The sequence below is a fragment of the Podarcis tiliguerta genome (assembly GCF_965153285.1).
Source record: "Podarcis tiliguerta genome assembly, chromosome: 14".
Classification (NCBI taxonomy): domain Eukaryota; kingdom Metazoa; phylum Chordata; class Lepidosauria; order Squamata; family Lacertidae; genus Podarcis; species Podarcis tiliguerta.
In genome coordinates this window covers 6,971,519-6,997,687 of record NC_139547.1, presented here as the reverse complement: position 1 = coordinate 6,997,687, position 26,169 = coordinate 6,971,519, and the positions used below count along the sequence as shown (strand labels likewise).

The 26,169-nt window shown below is 46.2% G+C and overlaps 1 protein-coding gene across 5 annotated transcripts in view; it reads right to left on the bottom strand.

Moving 5' to 3' along the window:
• Window positions 1-19,220, bottom strand: part of PARP6 (poly(ADP-ribose) polymerase family member 6) — a 52,325-nt gene extending 33,105 nt beyond the window's left edge. For 4 of the 5 annotated variants that reach the window (XM_083413078.1, XM_083413079.1, XM_083413080.1 and 1 more), the window contains exons 1-4: window positions 18,821-19,211; window positions 7,360-7,605; window positions 1,934-2,011; window positions 1,234-1,328 (exon numbers count right to left, since the gene is read on the bottom strand). In XM_083413078.1, the coding sequence (XP_083269204.1) occupies window positions 1,234-1,328; window positions 1,934-2,011; window positions 7,360-7,362 (176 nt within the window). In that variant the 5' untranslated portion in view covers window positions 7,363-7,605; window positions 18,821-19,211. Of the gene's footprint in view, window positions 1-1,233; window positions 1,329-1,933; window positions 2,012-7,359; window positions 7,606-18,820 lie in introns of all 5 variants that reach the window. The other variant, XR_014504814.1, reaches the window with a different exon arrangement.
• Between the last annotated feature and the right edge of the window lie 6,949 nt (window positions 19,221-26,169).

The window sequence follows — 26,169 nt, the reverse complement described above, 5'->3', positions numbered from 1 at the left end:
TGCACCTTATGGTCCGGTGTGCCTTATGAAGCGAAAAATATGGTACATGTTTTTAATGTTGTCTGTCTTCTGTGCTGTTCCTGTAAGTTTGCTATTAAAATACATGAAATAAAACACACACACACACACACTGTAAAGGGATCTTTGAAAGAACAGAGCAAAGCCCTTAAATAAGATTGCATTGCTCTTTCATTGTTAACTATAAGTCCATGGAGAAGGCAGCGCTTCTTTCCTATCAGAGTACTCGGAAATATTTCCATTGAACAGCAAGTATGGTATCCTATCCTGTTAGGCAAAGGTTAGTTTTCTGTGCAATTCAACAAAGGCAGTGGTTAGTTGTAGCCGCTGTGGAAGAGGTTACCATTTTGTTGAAGAAATGCCTATCTGCATATATGCTTCCCTCCCACTTTCCTGCCACCCCTTGTCCCTGTCCTCAGAAACGCCTGAGTCTTGAGAGCATTCTAGAAGGCTCTGAATAATTGGTGGAAAGATAGGAACAGTGGACAGCCTCATTTCAGTGGAAACTCAAATCAAAAACTTTTGGGGGGATGAAAAGTCTTCACCGAGGCTAACTATCCAGACTGGTCCTACATGGGCCAGAAACCAGGGAAGTCCCCAAATAGGAGTTCCATCACAGGAGAAAAGTTAAAAGAAAGGGGGGAAGGGAATCAAATTGATTCCAAGCCAAAGGCCAGGCGGAACAACTCTGTCTTACAGGCCCTGTGGAAAGAAATCAGATCCTGCAGGGCCCTGGTCTCATGAGACAGAGGAGCCTCTTGGATGATGGTGTTGTCCCGAGTGAATCTCCACCCCCCGTCTCTTCCACTTCCTCATTCGTCAACAGCACCACCCCCTCTATAGTTGCCGCTTAGGGCTATCTGTCTCCAAGCCCTTTGCTCTCCTACTTTTAAGGCTCGCTGGGTTCTGGGAGATGGAGGGTCTGGAATACTTTCTAGTGATAACGTGTCAGCCAGCTGCTCTGACTCTGCCGCCGCCTCCTCTCCCATTCTTTCCCAACTTTTCTCCTCATCTTCCTCTGAGCTGTGACCTCCCACAAACCCCTGTTGTAATTCTGAACTGTCTTCTCCTCTGAAAGGGTCAGGCTGGGGAGGTGGGCTCCACCATTCCTCCTCTGCCTAGTCCCTGACATCAGGTCCCTGATGAGAACCTCATAGCAAGACAGGTCCGGCTTTGGGGTCCTGAGTTAGTGCCAACCTGGACCCCAGAACTCACCGGACAGACACAGAATTCTCACTGTACAGTTCCTTCACGGCCTCGATGTCAGCATCCAACTGCGGGTGGCGGTACAGGTCCGCCGCACAGGTCCCCTGCAGAAAACCAGCACAGGGGGTATATATTCAGAGACAGGGAATGAGTGAAGCATGAAATCCTCTGAGAAACCAAGCCTGATGAGGAATGGTCGAGGGAGTTGGGGTAGGGTTAGCCTGGAGAAGAGAAGACCTTGAGAGGTAATATGCTCGCCATCTCCAAATATCTGAAGGGTTGCCGCATGGAAGGTAGAAGAGCTTTCTGCTTCTCCAGGACCCAAACCATTGGATTAGAATTGCAAGAAATGAGTTTCTGACTAAAAGTTAGTGCCTCGGAACATGGCAGACCCTTGGAAGTTTTTATGCAGAGGTTGGGTGGCCATTGGTCGGGGGTTCCTGCATTGCAGGGGGTTGGGCTACATGGTCCTCTGGAAACTTGACAGTTCTATGATTCTATGAGCAAAATTGAGGGTCTCAGTCAGATATCATATGTGGCTGCCTGCAGGATTGTGGGCTTTGGCAAGTGCCCAGCAGTATGGACCCATGAGAGGAGGCCTGTACATCCTTGTTGCTTGCTCTGAAGCTCCACAGGAAATTGTACAGAATCCTGCAGCCATTCACTGATACCCACACTGATACCCCTCCACGAGCCCCGGGAACCTCACCTGTACTCCATACAAGAACTCCTCCGACTCATTTTCTCCATCAGAATCATCATCAGTCCAGTACTGACCTTTGATGTCCTAAAGTCAAGAAAAGTGCCAGATGAGGAAGAGTGAGGACTCTGCAAATATAATGTTTTCATAATGGCACATTTTGAATCACAACATCTGATGCTTCACCCAATATGCCAGGATTCTTTTAAGCTTTCTTTTTCAATAATAATAATAATAATAATAAAGTTGCCGTTTCTCGTACATGAAAATGAAGCCATGTTAAATGATCCTGAGGACGCGTCTTTATGAATGGAGTGGCATTTATTTCCTCCTGTTTGCTTTCAAAACTCTGTGTTCCTCTCCTCTCTCATGTTGCTTCTGATGAACTTTACACTGTAAGCTCCTTAAGGCAGGGACCTGCCTCCTTCTGATTATTGTTCAAAGTGCCGGCAGCACGTTAATGGCATATAAGGTATGATCATCATTCCTCCTATTTCCAGCGTTCGGGTAGTGAGTGGCAGTTCTTACGTGGCCAAAATGGCACTGCCCGCCCCCAAGAGGGAGGCAGCAGCAGGTTAGATGGAACCCAAAGGTTGCGGAAATGCAAAACACCTTTAGGGGAGGAAAACTCTAAGGGCAGATTTCAAAAACATCCCAGGATGCTCAAGGGCTGTGAAATGTTGACTGACTGCTGTGGTAGCAAATGGAAAGCCAAGAATTCACACAGGTGTTATAATAATTTTAAGGTCTTATATATATATAATAGATGTTCATAAATGTACCAAGCAAACACATACAAATATGTAAACCACATGTCTGAAACCCACAGAAAAGTCCTGAAACCATTTTTCTCTCCCAAAATGACCTCAAATATTTCTCTGCAAGGTTGAAGGAAATGGGAAATCTCCCCATTGTCTCTTTCACAAATCCTGTCTCAGGGGCACATTTAAGAGATGAATAGGGTGTGAGCCTGTGACCTGTGACCTGGATTCAGGAGTTGAGTAGTAATCATAACAAAAGAGTGGCCAGGATGCCCAGGTAATCCAATCAAGTAACCTAGCAGACAGGAGAAAAAACAACGCTCTCATATTTCTGTTGTAGTCCGCCCCTTCTGTGATGTATGTATGATGTATCTGGGGGTGGTCTTGGACTCCGGGGTGAACAATTTAAAATGTCTATATAAGGGCTTGCACACCTTTGTCCTGGGTCCCTCCCCCCCCCCTCCTGTGGGGGGGAGCACCCTGTTGCAACAGCTTTAATAAAGATCAGGCTTACTAGCCGCTTTGCTTCTCAATATTCTCTGGTTGGTCTCTTGTTATTTTCTCCTACCGATAGACAACCTACAGAAGGACTCTATATGGGCTCTTGGGTACCCCATAAGGGAAAAGGAGCAGTTTTATTCTCATAACACAGACACACAGGCACCTCCCTCAGCTTTCATTTAGCCATTTCATGCAGGATTTAACTCGAACAACTCATTTTAATGCTACCAATTCTCCCAACCCAAACAACACCCCACAATGCACTCCCTACAATTCATCATCACATGCAGATGAACACAGCAATGTGGGAGGAAATCACACACACACCCCAGTGATCCTTAGCACAACCACCCCCTTGCATCCAATGAAAAAAGAAATACATACGTAATACATAAATAGATACACACGGGTCACACCCACCCCTACATTTAAAGCAGTCTTCTACCACTTTTACAAATATAAAAGTATTATCAAAATGTACAAAATGCTGTTGGAGTGGGGAACTAAAGAGGAATTTGTGAAATAGAGCATGATTAAGTGGGCACAAGATGTGGGGTCACATGAAAGTTGTGGAAAATAAATATGAATTTTACGGCATGTTATGTGATAAAAGAAAACAGGATGAAACTGGCCCACAGATTATATTTGACACCCACCAGATTGGCAACTATGTCTAAAAAAGAAAAAGGTATATGTTGTAAGTGTAATGAAACCGAGGGATCTTTTACTCACATGTGGTGGTCCTGTAAAATAATTAAGGAATATTGGGAAACGATATATGATGAATTTAAAAAGATACTTTAAAAAAACTTTCCCCCCAACACCTGAGATTTTCCTCTTGGGGATGGTAGCAATGGAGGTCCCCAGAAAACAAAAGTTTATTACTATACACTACTGCCGCCACGGACGCGGGTGGCGCTGTGGGTTAAAGCCTCAGCACCTAGGGCTTGCCGATCAAGAGGTCGGCGGTTCGAATCCCCGCGGCGGGGTGCGCTCCCGTTGCTCGGTCCCAGCGCCTGCCAACCTAGCAGTTCGAAAGCACCCCCGGGGGCAAGTAGATAAATAGGGACCGCTTACTAGCGGGAAGGTAAACGGCGTTTCCATGTGCGGCTCTGGCTTGCCAGAGCAGCGATGTCACGCTGGCCACGTGACCCGGAAGTGTCTTCGGACAGCGCTGGCCCTCGGCCTCTTTGAGTGAGATGGGCGCACAACCCTAGAGTCTGTCAAGACTGGCCTGTACGGGCAGGGGTACCTTTACCTTTACCTTTACTGCCGCCACTAGAACCACAAAGGTGGAGTACAAGTCTAGTACCCACTCAGGAAGAATGGCAGTGTAAAATGTTTGAATATGCTGAACTGGCTGGTCTGACGAACAGGATAAGATAAAACAAAGATAAGGAATACAGTGGAACCTCGGTTTTCAAACGTAATCCGTTCCGGAAGTCCATTCGACTTCCGAAACGTTTGAAAACTGAGGATCAAAGGGCTGTCAGCAAGTTCAATGGGGAAAACTGAGAATGTGTCTTGGAAGCCATTCTACTTCTGAGGCTCATTTGAGAATAGAAGCATTCACTTCCGGGTTTTCGGCATTCGGCTTCCGTAACGTTCGACAGCCGAGATGTTCCAAAACCGAGGTTCCACTATGTAAGGAAGAATGGATAATGCTTATTGAATATTTTAAGAACTGGTGTAGACAAATACATAGGTTAACACAGTGCTTTTTTCTAGGGGGACGCAGGGGTATGCAATACCCCTAAACGTTTTGTGAATCTAAGTTTGGCCTCATTGAGGGGCAGTATTTCAGTATGAGTAGGAAAATGAGAGAAACCCTAAACATTTTTTTAGGAAAAAAAGCACTAGGTTAGCAGGTCTTGAGTAAATCCAGCAGAGTTGAAATAGATAGAGTATTTAATAGATGACAAATTGGATGATTAAAAAGATGTGGATTACATGGAGTAGTAGAAAAGCAAAGGAACCAGGAAAAGGGTGGAAGGGAAGTCATATAGAATAATGATAATAATAATAATAATAATAATAATAATAATAATAATAATAATAATAATAATTTATTTATATCCTGCCCTCCCCAGCCAAAGCCGGGCTCAGAGCAGCTAACAACAATAAAAGTAACACAGCACTCTAAAATCAATTCATTTTAAAATCAATTCAAAAAATAATAATAAAATACATGCTGTATTTGGTACAAAGTTGTAAATGGGACAGGGGGAGGGGGAGGGGAGCGGGGTTAAATATGCTCTCTGTTCCTGTTTTTGAAAATGCAAATATATATATAATATACGAAAACAAATATATATATATATATATATGCAGGTTTTGGTGTCCTCGGGTGTCTTCCCGTGTAAAAGTTGGGGTGTCTAGGCGACGTTTCGACGAGGTCTCACTCGTCATCTTCAGGCTGGTGCTTTCGGCTTCTTGTTACTGGAACAGAGCAGGATCTCAGTGTTTGAGTTCCTATAAATACTGTTGAGGAGGTGTGGTGTATAGCCTCCAATGTTCTGGGCAGAGAGGAGGTTCCCAGGCTAGTGTGCCTTTTCTTCTTTTGTTCCTTAATTACTTGAGGGATATCTTGAGTGATTTCTTGAGTGATTTCCTGAATCCCACTTAGGTGGGTCATTAGGTGTGGATTAGTTGCTAAAGCCTTCGTGTCTTGAACTCTTGAACTTTGTGAAGAGTTTTTCTGAGAAGATGGCTGTACTGCACTTGGTTGTGCTCTGGCTTGGCTTCGTGTATAGGGGCGAGCTGTGGTTTTGTGGCCTGTGCCAGCCAGATCTGTGTAGGGATTGCAGGGGGGTGCAGCATCCGGAGGTGCCACCCTGGTTTGGCTACTGGATGGTGTCTGTAATTTATCTGTGGAGAGGGTCTGGGTTTGGGTCTGGTGAGGGTCTGGGTTTGGGTCTCTGCCCAGAACATTGGAGGCTATACACCACACCTCCTCAACAGTATTTATAGGAACTCAAACACTGAGATCCTGCTCTGTTCCAGTAACAAGAAGCCGAAAGCACCAGCCTGAAGATGACGAGTGAGACCTCGTCGAAACGTCGCCTAGACACCCCAACTTTTACACGGGAAGACACCCGAGGACACCAAAACCTGCATTCCTGTACCCGTGAAAATCTACGAAAACATATATATATATATATATATATATATATATATTTAAAAAATAGAGCAGTCTTCTGTCACTTTAACAGTTACAGCTTCCCCCAAAGATTCCTGCAAACTGTAGTTTGTTAGCGGTGCTAAGAGTTGTTAGGAGACCTCTCAGAGAGCTACAATTCCCAGCATCCTTAACAAACTACAGCTCCCAGAATTCTTTGGGGAAAGCCATGGCTGCTGAAGTGGTATAAGAATTCTTTGAGTGCATGGTGTGGATTGGCCATACAAACACCTAGGATGGAGGGATCGGGTTACACTGCCGCATTCATTGCAAGTCCCACCCATTCACTCCATTTCCAATGTTCAGGCATGACTGCAGTTGCTTATGCAGCCAGAAAGTCAGCACTACCTGACAAGAGGGGACCCTAAGGCTTGCAGGTAAACGTAGACACACAAACACACATACAAACATGCGCTTAAGGGGTTTTTAAAACTCATTAAGAGGTTTGCAAATGGTTTGAAAAAAAAATAAAAGAAACAAATTAGCATTAAAATAAGGTGGTGGCTGTCTAGATTAATAAAGCTAAAGCAAAACCATGATGTGATCCCTTTTTGGAGAAAAAGGTGGGGATACAATGAATAAAATATTGCAATTGGTCCACCTATTCTGCATTTCATTTTTCCACTTAATAGCTGACCTTTGTTTCCAAGGGTGTACACACACTACACAATTATAAAGCACATTTCTTTCCCCAAAGAATCCTGAGAACCATGGTTTACAACCCCCAGAACCCTGAACAAACTTCAGTTCCCAGGATCCTCTGGGGGGAAGCCATGTGCTTTCAATGTACGGCGTGTATGGAGCCCACTGTCAAACCTCCAACCCAGCTCTTATTTTTGCAATTTAACCGGGCAACCTTCACTCCTCGCTCTTCTCCTCCAACACACGCAGAACATCCCTTCCCAGGCGAAGTCAGCTTTGCCACCCGCGGTCCAGCCGTCGCTCGACCCCCCCATACCACCGCAAACCTGTCCTGCGAGCCTCATCTTGCTTACCATTTGCTTTGTGGTTCACAGGCACTCCTTCCACAGGGCTAGGCCTCTCCTCTCCATGCCACCAGCCAGCCTGGGAGCTGCGAGACAGACATCCAGGCGGTGTTACGGCCTCCAGCAGGGAGAGTCAGCCTGGGGAGTATGTTCTTCCGTCGCCCTGGCAACCAAGTCACTGTCCTCGAGAAAGGCTGAGAGCGATGGGGCTGACGTCAGTGCCGTGCAGAGGCCTCCTCATTGGCCGCCGGAGAACTGAAAAGGGGAAATCCAAGACAGTTTGGGTGTTTACATTGAAACCTATAGTAAATACAGAGTACAAGGCAGGGGGGACCTATGAGGCCTCTTACTTCCAGGATGTAGCATCCTTCCATGGCTGCCCACCTGCATACAGCCCAAACAGCTCCTGCTGCAATAAAAATCAGCATGCACATGCATGCATGCACACACACACACCTTGATCTCAAGTGCACAACCATTTTTGCAGCGTTAACAACGAGGCTTTGATGCCTAGCCCTTTTCAGGTGTGTGGATTTGTGCTCTGCACTGTCCTCTGCCGGTTCTCCTTAACATTTTCAGAAGCAAGCTGGGAATGTCTAAGGGGTGTGCCATTGAAGGCTTTCACATATGCATAGCTCTATGCAAGGGCCAGCCCTGCCATTAGGCAGAGAGAGACGGCTGTCTCAGGCAGCTGATCTTGTGTGTCATGGAAGGGCAGTAAATTGTTAGTTACCCTAGCGACTTGTATGTTGGGGCAGCACCGCTCTCCTGATAGCAGCCTTGCTGCAGCTTGCCTGGGCAGGGGGAGGTCAGGGCTGCCCAGGCACAGCCAGCGCTCTCACTGGTGCACCCCCATAACCCTGATCTCACTGCTGCCCTGCCCCGTCCCCACCCAGGTCAGCCACAGAGGTTGGGGCCCTCCACATGCTCTTGGACTGCAGCTTGCATCAGCCCCTGCCAACATGGCCCATCATCAGGGATCCAGCAAACAACAGCAATAAGTGAGGAGCAGGAGCCAGGATAACTGCAGAGCAGGTAAAACTTTTGCAACAGTCTTCCCACATTGCTTTGCTACTGCTCCCCTATGAAGGGACATGCTGGAACATCCCTGGAAGACGCTGGACCCACACACCACTGATTCACAACAGCTGGCCTTGACGCCGGACTTCTAGGTAGGGTGGGGAGATTAAAGGGGGTGAAATGTTTGTTTGATGTGAATGATTTTGTATACCGTGTATATATAAGGGTAAAGGGACCCCTGACCATTAGGTCCAGTCATGGCCAACTCTGGGGTTGTGGCACTCCTCTCGCTTTATTGGCCAAGGGAGCTGGCATACAGCTTCCAGGTCATGTGACAAACCAGAGCACGGAAACGCCGTTTACCTTCCTGCCGGAGCGGTATCTATTTATCTACTTGCACTTTGATGTGCTTTTGAACTGCTAGGTTGGAAGCTGGGACCGAGCAATGGGAGCTCACCTCGTCGCAGGGATTCAAACCCCCGACCTTCTGATCGGCAAGTCCTAGGCTCTGTACTGCTAGGCTGTACTGTCCTAGGCTCTCCAACCAAAACATGAGATTGTTAATATTTGCCCATTATAGAGAGAACCAGAATCCACAACAAAAGATTACAGCATTTTCTTGAGATAAGGTTGGATTCATGGGAAACTTTTATTAGAACTTGGCCTATCAAATTAACTCGCCACAGCGCCACCCATGTCCCATATATTTATACATAGAGAGAGAGAGAATACATCACACACACAAAAGAAATCTAGAAGTAAACAAATATCCATCACGTCCTAGCAACTAAAAAGGAGAGAAAAAAAGAACAACAAGAACAACAATAATATATTAAATAGTTCTCACAATACATTTAACATAAAAATGACTTTTTTCTATATGACTGATGTGAATGATTTTGGAGGAGGGGGGGGGGTTGAGGTTTTGTTTGTTTGCTAATGAGTGGTCCGAGTATTGCTTTGCTTATTATTTGACTATTGTTAATGTCATTTCCTATTATTTATATGGCTGGTGTGCTACTTTTGTTTTCCATGAATGCTATGTTATATGAAATGTTAATGTATTATATGATTCCCTCCTTTCCCCTCCATGATTTTATGCACAGCATATTTTTCTTTGCTGCAAGTCGCTTGGAGACCTTCGGGCGACAAGCAACTAATAAGTTTAATAAATATTAATAAAACAGGAAGACTCTGGTGAGTACCACGTTGGCTGTCCCTGAGCTACCTGCAGCGCCAGAACCAAAAGTGGGCAAAACAATGGGTGTCTCTTACGGCAGAGACATAGAACTGTTGAGGGTCCCGAGGGTTATCTAATTCAACCCCCTGCAATGCAGGAATCTCAACCCACAGTTCCCCATCCAATCTGAAACCATACCAAACCATATGTAGCTTTGGGAAAGGGGTAGCAGTTTCAATATTTCCCACCACACAAAGTCGGAAGTTTCTAGTCCCCCCACCCCCCAATATCTCCATCTTCCATCCCAGTAAGCAGGATCACTGACAGAAGTAGGAGAGAGGGGCAGGGGGCCAGTGGCATGTGTGGAGAGTGCTGAGTACCAAACAGAGAGATGCACAGATCCACATTTGGCCCTTGGGTCTGAGGTTCCCCCCCCCACACACACACAGGTACTCAGGTGCACAGACACCCACAGTGGCCGAAACTACAAATAATGGCTCAATCATCACAGCAGCATTGGTGGCACTGCCAGCTCCTCCCATGGGCTGTGGCGTACTATGTTTCAGCCTGTCAGCACAGACAGAATACAGTGGTACCTTGGGTTACAGATGCTTCAGGTTACAGACTCCGCTAACTCAGAAATAGTACCTCGAGTTAAGAACTTTGCTTCAGGATGAAAACAGAAATCATGTTCCGGCAGCGCGGCACCAGCAGGAGGCCCCATTAGCTAAAGTGGTGCTTCTGGTTAAGAACAGTTTCAGGTTAAGAACGGACCTCCGGAACGAATTAAGTACTTAACCCGAGGTACCACTGTATGTTTCTTTGGGGTTTGGCATGAGAACACCAAGGCAATCCTTCTTCTCACTGCTCAGCCCCTGGACGATGGTTTATTGCACTCAGCATCCAGCGTGACAACATCTTTAAAATGTTGTCCCACGGGTGCACAACCCCGATGTTCTATCATCTGGACTCGTTTTATTTATTTGTTTACTTGCTTATTTGCCTGCAGAAACTTATCAGTCACACAAGTGATCATGAGTCTGAAACAAGCTGAACATGGCCGAGGGAGGGAGCACTGGCGGAGGAAGAGGCGTGCGGGGGGAGCGCACTGCCCCCGGCAGCGCGATCCTGGCAGGGTGCCATCACGGCTGGCCCTCCGCCCTCGCTGGGCGCCACGCCCCCAGGATGCATGCCACACCCCTACGGGTGGCACGTCACACCCCCAGGATGCATGCCACACCCCTACGGGCCGCGCACCCCCAGGACGCATGCCGGCCCCACCCCCGCCTGCTCTCCACCGTGCTCCACCACTGGGATGGAGGAGGAATTCAGTTCAGTTCACATTAAAGGCAAACTTCATTAATTTGCACCTCCTGAAACAAGGTGCAACTGAAAAACACTCATCCTTTAATATTTGCACAACAGCAACAGCATCTCTCATTCCTCTTTTCTATGTCCGAGTTCAGATGTTCAGCCAAGCAATGTGTTAAAAAATGCATAATACTAGGGTCAAGCATGCATAGAAATGCATACAATAAAAAACAGATGGAAATGTATTAGATTAGGGAAAAGCGAGTTGCAAAAACATGTATTTTAGGCAGAATTGCATACCAACATTTGTGTATGAGGAAAAAATCACAATAAAGTGCTGGTGAATTTGTACAAGGACTTTAAAGAGATAATAATCTGCAAATGTGTGGAATCAAATTTAAGACAGGAAAAATGAGAAACTGAGTGAAACCGAAATTGTTGGATTCAACCATCTCTAATGTGGCTTCACCGTCATTATCCTCATTATTATATAATAAACAACCACATCAGTTAACCCTTTCTTTCATACCCAAGTCAATGTGCATAGTACTCAAAGCTAGTCGAGCTATTTTGGCACCAGAGGCAGAAAATCCCTTCTCTCTGGCAGTAAAAACACGATGGTAAACATGGTGACCAGCCATTTGCTGTCCTTTCATGACCTTCATTCTGCCTAATGGCAGGGCCAGCCGTGCTTCCTTCGGCACTTTGTATCATGCAAAGTGCTTTACGGTCACTGTAATTCTCTCTAATCCTTACCAGCTCCCTTTGGAGAAAAAGGCCATTAATATTCCCGTTTGCCTGATGAGCAACTGAGGTTAAGAGAGAGAGGCACTTACAACAATAAGTTCATGGCTCAACAAGCTTAAAAGCCAAATTCGCAGGCACTTTTTAGCCACTTCATAAACATTTGCTCAGCAATCTTCCCTTGCTTTAGTTAATGTGCATTAGAACAGTTCACAAGTTAATCTTTTTCCACTTTCAAATGTCATCACATCTTCTCCAGCTTGTAGAGAAGACATTCCTTCACTAGCCTAGCCTGGATATTGGCCCAGTCTGCCCTGCAAATGGATCTGGATGTGTTCCTGCCACGATGGGGACAGGCTGAGCATGTGAAATCCACCTTTTTGCATTACCCCACAATTTTCTAACAAAACTGACAAGGCTGGAGGAAATGCCTCCTATTTGCCCTCTTGGGTATCTGACAAAGCCGGGAGAAAGCTTGTCTGTTTCATCCATTTGTATGGTTGCTGTTGCTGTTGTGTTTTTGTTCAAACAGACGTGGTACATACAGTAATATTAAAAATACAACAATTAAGTGAAATGGAAAAGGTTCCAATTTAGGCCAGTCAGAGGGGACAATGAAGGAAAAGGCCTTGAACCTGATATTTGAGTCAGCGTAAAAAAAGGAAGAATCAGGATTGGGGGCCATGATGTGCTGGTTCAGTGGCCCAAAAGAGACATTTTGCCACAGGGAAAAGAAGTTAAAAAGAGATTTATTATTATTATTATTATTATTATTATTATTATTATTATTATTATTATTAATTTATTATTTATACCCCGCCCATCTGGCTGGGTTTCCCCAGCCACTCTGGGCAGCTTCCAACAAAATATTAAAATACAGTAGTCCATCAAACATTAAAAGCTTCCCTAAACAGGGCTGCCTTCAGATGTCTTCTAAAAGTCTGGTAGTTATTGTTCTCTTTGGCATCTGGTGGGAGGGCGTTCCACAGGGCGGGCGCCACTGCCAAGAAGGCCCTCTGCCTGGTTCCCTGTAACTTGGCTTCTCACAGTGAGGGAACCACCGGAAGGCCCTCAGTGCTGGACCTCAGTGTCCAAGCAGAATGATGGGGGCGGAGACGCTCCTTCAGATAGGACAAATATATTCAATCAGGGACTTTGTAATTTGTAGTTTTGTCTCTTAGCCAGCATTTATCCTTTGAGATATCCTCTACTTCAGCAAAAGTACACTGTAAAGGAGCTACTGCTGGGTTTTTGATGACCCAAGTGCTAGCCAATCAGTACTGTGCACAGACAACGTCTGCAAGAAAGCAGAACCAATTTCCCCTAAACTCAATCCTGGACAGGGAATTTTACATGGTGAATATACTTCCCCAATGGAGCAACTACTCGAACATACTCTTGCCTTTTCACCATCAAATCTGTCTGGTTTCCTTAAATGGCAATCATCTTGCACTTCTCTAATCTGCACTGACCTGGCTGCATCTAGAGTTCTATATCCAGTTCTGGGTCCTGCATTTTAAGTAAGATGTTGACAATCTGAAACATGTCCAGAGAAAGGCAACCACCACCATGGCGACAGGTCTAGAAATCATGTCGTATGAGGAAAAGTTGAAAGAGGTGGGTATGTTTTGCTTGGGGAAGATTAAAGACAGGTATGAATGATAGCTGTTTAAAAATATCTGAGGGGCCGCCATGCAAGATGTGGAGCAGACTTGTTATCTATTGCTCCAGAGGCCAGGACTAGAATGAACAAGTAGAAATTGTAGGGAAGTACATTTTGTGTAAACATGAGAAGATACCGCCTAATGGTAAGAGTTGTTTGACAGTGGAACAGGCAGTCCCTGGAGGGGTGGGCTCTCCTTTCCTGGAGATATTTCAACAGAAGCTGGGTGCCCATCTGCCAAGCAGATGGTTGGACTGTATGACCTTTCAGTTGCTCCAGGCCAGTGCTGAGGCACCTTGTTCTATCTGCCTCAGCTGCGGGATTGCTGTCCATGGTCCTGAACCCTAGGCTCTGAACTATGAACCAGCATCTCTAACCATGCCCTGGAGTGCTGATTCCAGAATCCCAGACCTGCCTTTTGTCCATCTTGCATGGGCTTCTGCATTCAGGACAGCAGGCCCTGCGCTAAGCTGGGGATTGGACTAAGATGATTTCACTCTAAGATTCTTTATATGCATATAAATAATGAACATATAATAATTATGAACATGCATTCTAATTCTATAAATCACAGGTCTTGGGATACTGGAGACTTGGCAATGCTTGTGGGAACCTGGGAATAGGGATGGGGGAGCAAGTCAATTCAGTTCACATTCAAAGGCAAACATACCTAATTCACACCTCCTGAAATAATACGCAGACCTAAACACAGCCATCCTTCAAAATCCACGCTTATCCAGATTTTGCAGTGCAGGCCTTCAGCCAAGGTGTGTGAATGGACATGCATATAAAGTCTGCATTAAAATGCATATATCAGGGGAAAGAACATTATATTAAGACAAATTTCTCTGCAAAAATGTGTCTATTAAGGGAAATTGCATACAAAAAAGTGCATGTTGGAAACGCACTGAGATGCTGAAGTACTTCCATAGTAAAGGTAAAGGGACCTCTGAGCATTAGGACCAGTCGTGGCCAACTCTGGGGTTGCGGCGCTCATCTCGCTTTATTGGCTGAGGGAGCCGACTTACAGCTTCTGGGTCATGTGGCCAGCATGACTAAGCCACTTCTGGCGAACCACAGCAGCACACGGAAATGCCATTTACCTTCCCGCTGGAGTGGTACCTATTTATCTACTTGCACTTTGACGTGCTTTCGAACTGCTAGGTTGGCAGGAGCAGGGACCGAGCAACAGGAGCTCACCCCGTCACGGGGATTCGAACCGCTGACCTTCTGATCGGCAAGTCCTTGGCTCTGTTACAAACCCTTAAAAAGGAAGATTGCAGAGCGATGTGAAAATGTGGTGAACTGAACTGAACATTGGAAAAATGAGAAATGGAGAGGTACTGGAATCAAGCGATTCACCACTTCCCACCTGGCAGACCCATCTCCAGGGCTCTGCAGTGCCTTTGTCCTGTCCGTCGCCCTGTCCCCCATCACATCAGTGCTGGGTTTCCGACAGCCTCTCTTACTGATCCTTCCTTTGCCACAGTGGCTAATTGGAGAGGCAGCAACATGGGTGCAATTAGGGACCCCAACTGACCAGAGGCCTCTTCTTGTGCCTTTTAAGAGCAGCATAATATGGGGAAAGCAGCAGGTGATGCTTTTCAGGGAATGGAGATCAAACATTTCATCGGCTGCCAATCAAGCTGCTGGAAAAGAAACAGATGGAATGATGGGGGTCGGGGGTGGGGAGTTCAAAAGGTCTCTCTGCTAGTGGGAAGGAAGAGGCAATCCTAACCTTACAAAGGAGGCGGGGAGCTGTGAATCATCACCGATCTGTTATTGACAGACACGAATGTGTGAATCAGCTCTTCCGTAATCTGCAGAGAGAAACATATGGGGCAGGTTGTGCAACAGGACCTGGTGGGAGAGTTTAAGCATTCTGGGAGAATTTGGGAGATCAGCTCTCAGCCTCTTCAACAGAGACTGGGAGTCTGAGCAATAACCTCCCAGTAACTTCAGGTGCATGCGTAAGGATGGCCATATGTCCTACTTTAGAGAGGGCAGGCCTCTATTAGAAGGCGTCCTTTGTTTGAAGGGCTTCCTAGACCAGGTGCACTTTAAAGAGAAATAATCGTAAGAAGGGAGAGCAGGAGGGACCTTAAAGTTGCCCATCAAAAGCAGTGCAGATTGAGCAGACATAACCAGGGTCACCTGTCCACATTCTCCACCCACAATGGCAAAATACATTGTAATTCTATTCAGATCATAGCAATCGTTTCTGAATTTGCATCTCATCTCCATTGCATCTTAGCAATGCAAATGCAGATTTTATGCAGATCTGTATCCTCATTTGTCCTCTTCTGCGGTGATGTAAGAGTGGTGATGCATAAGTGTTTACTAATATAAGAGGAACCTAGAATATTTTGCCTGCCCATTTGAAAACCAGGCATGTCCTTTCCTCTCCCAGAATACAGCCCCACAGGGCCACCTCTGCAGAAGCCAAAGAAGTCAAAGGAACATCGCACACCAGAACAGCTTTAGGGTCAGACTAAGCAGTATGCTAAATGCATTCGTGTACCTTTAATTTTTAATAATATTATTAAGAAGAAAAAGCAGTCAAGATGTTCCTGCCCCAGCTGGAATCAGGACCATGGCTCAGTGTGAGAGGGAATTAATCCTCCCCCCCCCCCACACACACACAAGCTGTTTTCCCCATGAAAATCTCTTGCCCACCCCTCCCAAATTTGCTATTTGCTGCAGGAGGGAAGCTTCTATTGGCGCAAACACACTTTCCCTTCCAGGCAAATAGCAGCTTCCAAGTGGTGGCTTTTATCACACACACAAAAAACCAGCACAGAGAATAAAGGGCCCCATCCAGGGGATCTTGAGGCTGCTTTTTCATGGATTTTTTATTTTTATTTTTTGCTGAATACACCAGTCTGATTGTATATTTAATACAGGGGTGGGCAACCTATCCATTCTTAAGGAAATCAGCCCTGAGTGCTCACTGGAAGGACAGATCCTGAAGCTGAGGCTCCAATACTTTGGCCTCCTCATGAGAAGAGAAGACTCCCTGGAAAAGACCCTGGTGTTGGGAAAGATGGAGGGCACAAGGAGAAGTGGACGACAGAGGATGAGATGGTTGGACAGTGTTCTCAAAGCTACCAACATGAGTCTGACCAAACTGCGGGAGGCAGTGGAAGACAGGAGTGCCTGGCGTGCTCTGTTCCATGGGGTCACGAAGAGTCGGACATGACTAAACGACTAAACAACAATGGGCAACGTGAATCCTTATGGTCTCATGTGGGCCTTGGCCTAACTGCAATAGCTCAAGGTGCAGGTGATCAGTTTGGACCTCTGGCAAGCTGGTAGTTGGTTGGGTGGGGAGAAAAATCAAAAGCAGGTGGTGGTTGTGAAGTGGGTGGCATTAAAAGAAAGAGGGAGAGAAAAGGGTGCACATGCTCACTTTTAAATTTGCTTTGCCCCCTTGCAATTAAAAGATGGGGGGGGCATATTCAACACTGTCTAACACTGTCTGTATATCCAGCGTTCTCTGTCTACTAGCACAAGATCCCATGTGCTGGCAGATGACAGAGTTCAAAGGCTGCGCAAAAGCATCCATGCAACAGTTGCCCTAGCAGAAGCTTATTGCACATTTATTGGTTCCAGTTGCGCAATCTGTTGCGAAGCTACCTTTAGAAGGGGAATTGCATTTTCCCTTGTGCAATAACATTCTGCCAAATCAAGAAGTATACTACTAAGTGACTTTAACACAGCGCTACTTTGGGGACAACTCAATGTCTGCATGAAAATTCATATGTATTTTTTTGTGTGTGTGTGAAATTATATATAAAAAGTTTTGTCCAGCATAAGCATTTTTGCAAGCAACTTCTGCCATATTAATAATGCACTCTTGTGTATCACTAATATGTACATGTTCGTAAACAGTTTTAGGCTGGAAAGCCGCACTGCAAAATTAGGCACCGGGCACATTTCACAGGAGAGCTGCTTCAGTACACAGCATTGGTTCAGGAAGTGTAAATTTGGGAAGTTCACATTGAAATGCAAGCAAGGCAGGTGTCTCCCCAATCCTGATTCTGTCTTTGCTGCTGGCTTCGGCCCTGCCCACCTCCAGCATGTGGCCCCTGACAGATTAGCCTCAAGGGAAAGTGGCCCTCAACAGAAAAATGGTTTCCTGCCTCGGTTTTATATATTGACTATTCCAGTTTAGATAGATAGTGGTCAGCAAAAAGCTGACAATGGCAGACCGATCCTCCATATCCAAAAAGTATCCGCATCCAAAGGGGATTCAGGTGCTAATACGTGTTAGTGATCTTGACAGCACTCAAACACAATTAAAACTCGCACCAATTAGTTTCAGATTTAAAAATGTTTCCATGTAGTTACTAGTTTCTAAAAAGAGACAGCAAAGGCTGAACTATGAATAGAAATAATATTGTTACTTCCTAATCCACATGATCAGAAACATTTTTACTATGATTTTTGACGTGTCCTGAGCAATGGGGGAGTTGGAGAGCGTGTAAGGAAGATCAGAAATAAAACAATAGTAAGCAGAAAGAGAGGTTCCGGGAAGCTTGTGGCAGTGGACAGAGGCAGACTGCTATGGGCCACAAATAGAGAAGGAAAGGGGTCTAAAGGAGAATGAATGAAAACAGCACAGCGCCCTTTTGAAAACAGCACAGCCCGAGAGACTTCATTACACGAGGCAGCACCTCCCTTCATCCTCAAGATCCCTACCCAAGACTGATCAAGTTATTTCAGCACCTGAGTCAGAAAATCCCACAAGCGCCTCTGTCCCTGGCAGCAAAAACGCAATAAGAATAACTCAAGTAATTTAACCATTTTGTTCCCCTTTTGTGGCTCCCAAGACCAGTGCGGCATGAGGCAGCTGCCTTAGTTTGCCAGATTAAGGGTGGGGTGGGGTGCACCACCCTGGTGTGAAAAGGAAAACCTAATTTTCCAAAACCTAATTTTTCCGTGGTTACTATAGCAGCATAGTCCACATCCGTTAATTTTATTTTAAAAAGTCAAAGTAGCTCTTTGAGTGATTTTGAGCTGTGCATCCCAGCTCTGGACAGACAGGGCCCATGCAGAGAAGTGAGAGCAGGCCTATCAGAGAGCCACCTGTTGACTGTCATGGAAGCCTTTGGCTCTCCAGTCTTGGCCTGGTTTATTTGTCACTCTGGGCTTTTCCATGGGGCAGGGGACTGCAGAAATCCCTAGCTCTAGACTCCAGCAGAAATCTCTGAAGCTCAAGTCTCCAGCAAAACACACAGAGAGAGAGGGAGGGAGGGAGAATGGGAGAGTAAAGGCCCTGATCAACCCAGCCGAATTTGCTCCATGTATGTACGTGCACCAAATGCGCAGCAGTCAAACAGGCACAATCCTTGGCTCAGATCTTGCTCCCAACCCGACTGGAGATAAACTGCCGCAACCTCTGGAAGAGCAGGAAGGGAAGGGGCCATGCACAGCTGGAGTTCGGGGTCCTCGCCTCCCGCCTTCTCTTCTGCATCTCTCGGCCTCGGTACCCGCAAACGGGAAATCCATGCAAACGTCCGTCCCCCGCGCCCGTTCTCCATCATACTTACCTGCCTCCACGGCTACGGAAGGCCTGGCGAGACGGGGACCGGGATGCTCACGAGGCTGCTGGTGGCAAGCAGACGGGCATGGTGCAAGGGAAGGGAAACCTGGACGGGAGATCAATTGCCAGCTTCTGCTGCACAAGGAGCCAGGCGAACTGCGTGCGCGCTAGAGAGAGCGGGGATCCAGCAGGGCAGAAAACAAAAGGCTCGGCGGCGGCGGCTGGCTTTGTCGCTCTCATAAAGGAGCTCTGTGGCCCCGATGCTTTTGCCCATGCTCAGTGCAGCTCCGGGATGCTGTCATGTGATGCTTCGCAGCGAGACGAAAAGGTTGGGGGGGAGAGAGAGAGAGAGGGATGCCGGGGAAGAGCCAGGCAGCCAGGCGCCCGGGGGCGCGCAGGCGGGGGCGCCACCAGACGCGCGCTCCCCATCCGAGGAGGCTGCTGCCGCCCATTTGCCAGCCTGGCACTGGCAGGCAGTGCCCCTACCGCCCCAGCCCAGCCCTGGCTGCGTGTCTCGCACAAAGGAAGAAAAGGGGGGCGCTTTTGCCTAAGCATTTGTTGTTGTTATTAATTGAATTTATATATTTCCCTATACCCGGGAGTCTCAGGGCGGTTCACAGAAGAAAATCAAGATATAAAACCATGAAATATCTAATAAAAATAAAACAACAACCCAATAGCCCTCCCCGCCCGCCCCCCGCACAAAAAAACGCATTTTAAAAGGGCATAGGATGTAAATCAGATCAACCAAAGGCTTGGTTAAAAGGGAACGGTTTTGCCCGGCATCTAAAGGCATATAATGAAGGCACCAGGCGAACTTCCCTGGGGAGAGCATTCCAGATGGGGAGCCACTGCAGAGAAGGCCCTGTTCTCATGTTGCTGCCCTCCGGACCTCTCAAGGAGGAGGCACACGAAGGAGGGCTTCAGAGGATGATCTCAGGGTCCAGGTAGGTTCATATGAAAAGAGGTGCTCCTTGAGATATTGTGGTCCTGAGGTGTTTAAGGCTTTATAGGTCCACTTAAAAGGTGTGAAAAACAGGCCATCCTTGGTTAACTTGGCAGTCAGGTTGCAATTAAGAAATCTGCTGAAAAGGGACGCAGTCGTGCTTTCTGCACAATTCCACATGAATGTAGAAAAATTGGGGTGGTTGGTTTTTGCTGCCTAACTCCCCAAGGCCCCTAAATCCATGATTGGTCAGAGATGAATTGATGGAGGCAGGATGCAGTGAATGCAAGGCAGATCTTCATTTTTCTGATGCAACAGAGTTCCCTCCCCTCCTAGCAAGGAAGCAAGAGAAACCCAGAACCAAGAAGAAACATCTCTTTTAAGGGTTTGCATTTTGGCACGGAGAAGGAGGACATCCCCTCTACAAACAGTCAGAAATTACATTACACCTAAGGTGGGGCTACTGTGGCTCAGGCAGGCCAAGGTGTGGTTTAGCAAGTTTCACATTGTTCCAGACACAGTTTGCACAGAATATTAGCATTTGATAAGACAATCAGGAATCCTCAATGCAGAGCATCTGGGTAAATAATGACAATTAATAGAAAGGAGGTCCATAGACATAGGAGAGGAATCCTTTCAGGAACTTCCCCTGGCTGTTCTCAGACAAGGGAGATTAAGGAGGCAGAGGAAATATTTAAAGTCTTTTGGAGAGCTAAGGTGGCTTTTGGATTGCTCTCCTGTACTATTTTAGACATGTGGTTTATATACTTATGTATGTGTGTTTACCTTGTGCAATGATCAACATTTATTCTATATTCCTACAACAGCTGGAAGGATGAGGTATATGGCATTGGGTGTAGAAGTGGGAATCCTAGGAATCCTACATATTTATTTATTTACCTATTCCCCCACCCCTACCCCTGCCTGAAGGCACAAGATGCATTGCTACCTTGCTGAAGCTAAGCAGGTCTGGTTCTGGACAGTGCCCGGATGGGAGACTCCCTGGGAACTCATTTTACGCCACCTTGAGTTCCATGGTGGAAGGAAATGGGGATATAAATAAACCAGATGAATAAATAATTAATAAAGCTGGAAAGACTTTAAAATGTGGGGCGAGGAAGGATGGGGGAGAAACTGGATTCAGTTTGCACCTAAAAGCGAAGCTACATAATTCACACTTTTCAAAATAATATGCAGGACGAAATGCAGCCATCTTCCAAAATGTGCACATCTCCTCATTTTGTAACGCAGGCAAGTAACGGGTACAAAAAAATGTATATACTTGAGTAAAATGTGCATGAAAATGCATATATTTTGCGAAAAAAATATCTAAAAATGGTTAGGGGAGAAAATTGCTTTGCACAGGTATATACAACTGTCAAAACTAAATGGAAAAACTTGTATATTAGGAGAAATTCGCACAGACATGCTGATAAAAAAAAAATCCTCATGAAAATTTAAGAAATTCCTAAAGTGAAGTAGAGCTAAACTTAACATTGAAAAAATGAGAAAGTCAGAGAAACAAAAATGGACAGATTCCCCTGGTGGGGAAAAAACATGGGGAAACTGAGTGGGGGAGATCAGTCAGATTTCCAGTGGCCAGTGACTTATGAATAAATGCTGCTGCTGTTGTGTTTGGGGCAGGAGCCAGGACAAAACCCTAATTTTGGTATGCTTTAATTGTTTAGAACATTTATTAAAACTCAAAGTAAGGCAAATCGTCTACAAAACATTAAACTGTTTGATTGTTAATATGCATTGTTTATTTTTATCATCAACTTTTAAATTCAACGTTCACCACACACTCAAAAGAGAAGGCGGGCGCATAAGGGGTCCGGGATCCATTTTGCAATTTACTCCGTTATGTCTACTGGCACCTCATAGTTAACATACACACAAAAGGCATTCAGTGTGACAGTGTGCACACCTGAGTGTACCAATGCATCTGCTATATTTTTTGTCCCTTCTTGGGGAGATGCCAAAGGTTCTGTCATCATGGGCTGCTGCACTTCAACATTTACCTGTACATCATATTCAGATTGTCCATGAGTTGCCTAAGCTTCCTTTAACTGGTGACCTCCCTCATTGTAACGGAGCCATATTGCCAGGTAGCTTCCGTGGAAGTGAGAAAAATCCCCTCTGCAATTAAATGCTTAGGAACTCATTCTTGCACAGTCAGGGAGAGAGAAAGTCTCTGCTGCCACCAGCCTCTCTGCCAATCCAAGAAATGATTCATTTCAGAAATGGACCTACCTGTTTGTTTTCTTTATAAGGAGCTATGACAGGCTTCCAAACACAGCTTTTCCTCATCCCCCACATAGCAGCGGGGAGGCTGCTGAGTCGTGACAGGTCCTGGCTGCCTGCCTAGAGAAAGGGATGTACCAGGGGAGCTGATCGGTGGAGCATCTGTTTTGTGGACCAGGTCCCAGGTTCAGTTTCAGACACCTCCCAGTAAGACTGGGAGTGCCCGCTGCCTGAAAGCATGGAGACCCATTGCCAGACAATACGGAGCTAGATGGATCAAGGGCCTGACTTTAGGGCTTAGTGGCAATCTGCCTACAGTATCTAGGAAGAACTTTGAGCAGATGGGGGCAGCTATGGCCTGCCGGGAATGCAGAGTTGGAGAAACTTTTCTGCAAGTAAAGACTAAATCCTTTGGGAGATTTGAGTTTAGCTTCAGGGGAGCAGGGAGAGAGGGTTTGAGTGTGGCCTTCTAGATAATAATAATATAATCATAATAATTTTTATTTATACCCCACCCTCCCCAGCCAAGGCCAGGCTCAGGGCGGCTAACAAGCAATAATAAAAACGAGTTGAATGAATACAACTTAAAAACAAGATTAAAATACAACATAAAAATATTGAAACATTAAAATATTAAAATGCAGCCTCATCACAGGAGGAGAAAGGAAAAAGAAAAAAGAAAGAGGGGGAGGGAATCAAATTGGCTCCAAGCCAAAGGCCAGGTGGAACAACTCTGTCTTACAGGCCCTGCGGAAAGAAATCAGATCCTGCAGGGCCCTGGTCTCATGAGGCAGAGCGTTCCACCAGGAGGAAGCCAGTGTTGAAAAGGCCCTGGCTCTGGTTGAAGCTAATCTAACTTCCTTAGGGCCCGGGACTTCTAGGGTGTTGCTATTTATGGACCTTGAGGCTCTCCGTGGGGCATACCGGGAGAGGCGGTCCCGTAGGTATGAGGGTCCTAGGCCGTGAAGGGCTTTAAAGGTCAAAAGCAGCACCTTAAATCTGACCCTGTACTCCACCGGGAGCCAGTGCAGCTGGAAAAGCACTGGGTGAATATGCTTCCATGGCAGAAACCACGTGAGGAGACTTGCTGCAGCATTCTGCACCCGCTGGAGTTTCTGGGACAGCTTCAAGGGCAGCCCCGCATAGAGCAAATTACAGTAGTCAAGCTTGGAGGTGACCGTCGCATGGATCACTGTGGCCAGGTCGGGGCAGGAAAGGTAAAAGCTTTTAATTAAAAGCTTCCCTAAACAGGGCTGCCTTCAGATGTCTGCTAAAAGTCTGATAGTTGTTTTTCTCTTTGACAGCTGGTGGGAGGGCGTTCCACAGGGCGGGTGCCACTACCAAGAAGGCCCTCTGCCTGGTTCCCTGTAGCTTGGCTTCTCACAGTGAGGGAACCACCAGAAGGCCCTCGGCATTGGACCTCAGTGCCCGGGCAGAACGATGGGGGTGGAGGCGCTCCTTCAGGTATACTGGACTGAGGCCGTTTAGGGCTTTAAAGGTCAGCACCAACACTTTGAATTTTGAATTTTGCTCAGAAATGTACTGGAAGCCAGTACATTCAAGACTGGTGTTATATGGTCTCAGAGGCCGCTCCCAGTCACCAGTCTAGCTGCCGCATTCTGGATTAGTTGTAGTTTCCGGGTCACCTTCGAAGGTAGCCCCCCGTAGAGCGCATGGCAGTAGTCCAAGCGGGAGATAACTAGATATTGTTGCAGTACCATTCCCATGCAGGGAAATGCATGCAAGGACAGGCTCCGGGCAGATTGAGCAGACGAGACCAAGACTGGGTCCAACAGTCAAGAAGGTGGTTTCTGTAGAGGGAAGTGAGGGGGCCGATGGGGATCGTTCACCTGGGAAGGTAGCCCATCTAGGAGAAGGAAAATTCTAACCCTAAACTTCTGCTGTCTTGCAGCTACAGTGGAACCTTGTTCTCGAACAGCTTGGATGATGAACATATTGGCTCCCAAACGTTGAAGACCAGGAAATAAGTGTTCCGGTTTTCTAACGTTTTTCGGAAGCCGAACATCCACTGCGGCTGTCGGCTATTGTTTCCAGGGCACCTGTGCCATACCTTGGTTTTCAAATGTTTTGGGAGTTGAATGGATTTCCAGAATGGATTAAGATCAAGAAAACAAGGTTCCACTGTATATTCATTTGTGAGAAAGGCTTTGGGAGTAAGCTCTGAGGGAAAATCCATACCTGCTGCCTTGTTGGACGTCTTCGGGAGAAGAAAAGGTTATGGAGTAAACCTTACAGAAATCCATAGGGGGTCCCTAAAATGGCTGGATGGCGTCTTGTGTGCTTCCTTCTGGCACCTGCTGCAGCCAAGCTGGTGCCAAACGTATTGCTCTGATTTCCTTTGGACCACATCAGCAATGCCAAAGGGGGTGGTCTAGTTGTCTGGGCAGTCCAGGAGCTCCAGACACACTGCCCAGGCTTGTGCCCTGGAGGGTCACTTCTGCGCTGCTAATGCAGCAGAAATACACGAGAGGCAGCAGTTATGATTTACCACTCTCTGCAGCCACAGCAGGTGCTGTGATTCTCCAACGGTTTGGCTCCATCCCTGGAGGTGCGCTCCATTGTCTCTTGAGACACACAGATGCCAAAAACCACCGTTTCCATCATCCCTGGCCATTGGTTATGCTATTTGGGGCCAATAGGAGTCAAGTCGATCAACTTCTGTAAGGTACTACATTGGCTACCCCATGTTTATTTGAAGAATTTAGAAAAGCGCATCTCTTTCTGCCTGTGTCTCAAAGCAGTGGTCCCACCCAGAATGTATGAAATTCAAAACACAGACTAAAACATCAGAAAATAAAAAGAGCCTTCAGTGGTGTCAAGGCATCCTGAAATAAAATGGCCTCGATCTGACACTTGAAACTTTGCTGGGGCAGTGACTGCCTTGTTTCTGCTTTACAAGAAATAATGGGTAAGGCTGACCTACCTATGCACACTTACCTGGAAGTAAGAGCCATTGAGGATAGTAGGAATTGCTTCTGGAGGTGAGGAGCATGAGGGGTTTTTTTATAATTATGTGAAGGGAAAAGATTGAGTAGAGATTAATTTCCGCTCATAATACCAGAATGCAGCATCGCCCAGTAAAATTGTCTGGCAGAATGACTCAGGACAAAAGAAATTATTTATCCTCCTTATGCATAATTCACTTACAGAAGGGATGCGGAACCTCCAGCCCTTTGACCTCACCTCCTCGCAGTTCTGTCCAGCAAGGATGATGGGGATTTGTGTATGTGTGTGTGTGTGTGTGTGTGTGTGTGTGTGTGTGTGTATATATATATATATATACACACACACACACACATATATATATATACACACACACACACACACACACACACACACCGGTATATAAAATCAAAGCAGCTTACACAAATAAAAATGTACAATACTCTAAATTTTAAACATAATCTGGCTGGACTACAGGTTCCCCACCCTTGGCTTATCATATCCATTGCAACAAGTTCCATGGTATGGGGGCTGTTAGGAATGATAGGTAAATGGAACCTCCATGTCCATAAGCAGTGTACCTCGTGAGTGCTGGTTGCTCTGGATGTTGTTGGGCTCCAGCTCCTATCAATCCTAGACAGAAGCAATGGGGGTTGTAGTCCACTGGAGGGTCACAGGTTGCCCAACCCTACTTTAGGCTTTACTTGTGGGTTTCCCAGAACATCTGTGTAGCTACTGTTGAAAACAGGATATTAAACAAGGTGGGTGGGGACATGTGACCCTCACAATATTTTTTAATTTTATTGAATTTATATGCCGCCCTATACCCGCAGGTCTGAGGGCCACTTCCATCATCCATGATCAGTGGCTGTACCAAAAACATCACGGTGTCCAACAAAATCTGGATAGTCCCATCCTTTCCCCACTCCTGGACTAGGTAGACTTCAAGTCTCGTTTTGTGGGACTCTTTTCTTATGTATTTAGGGACACTGGTAAGTGGAAACAAAATTTAAAAAATTCCTTCCACCTTAGAGACCAACTAAGTTTGTTATTGGTATGGGCTTTCGTGTGCATGCACAAACTTAGTTGGTCTCTAAGGTGCTACTGGAAGGATTTTTTAAATTTATTTTGTTTCAACTACGGCAGACCAACACGGCTACCTACCTGTAACTGGTAGGTGGGTGAGAGAGAGAGACAATTGA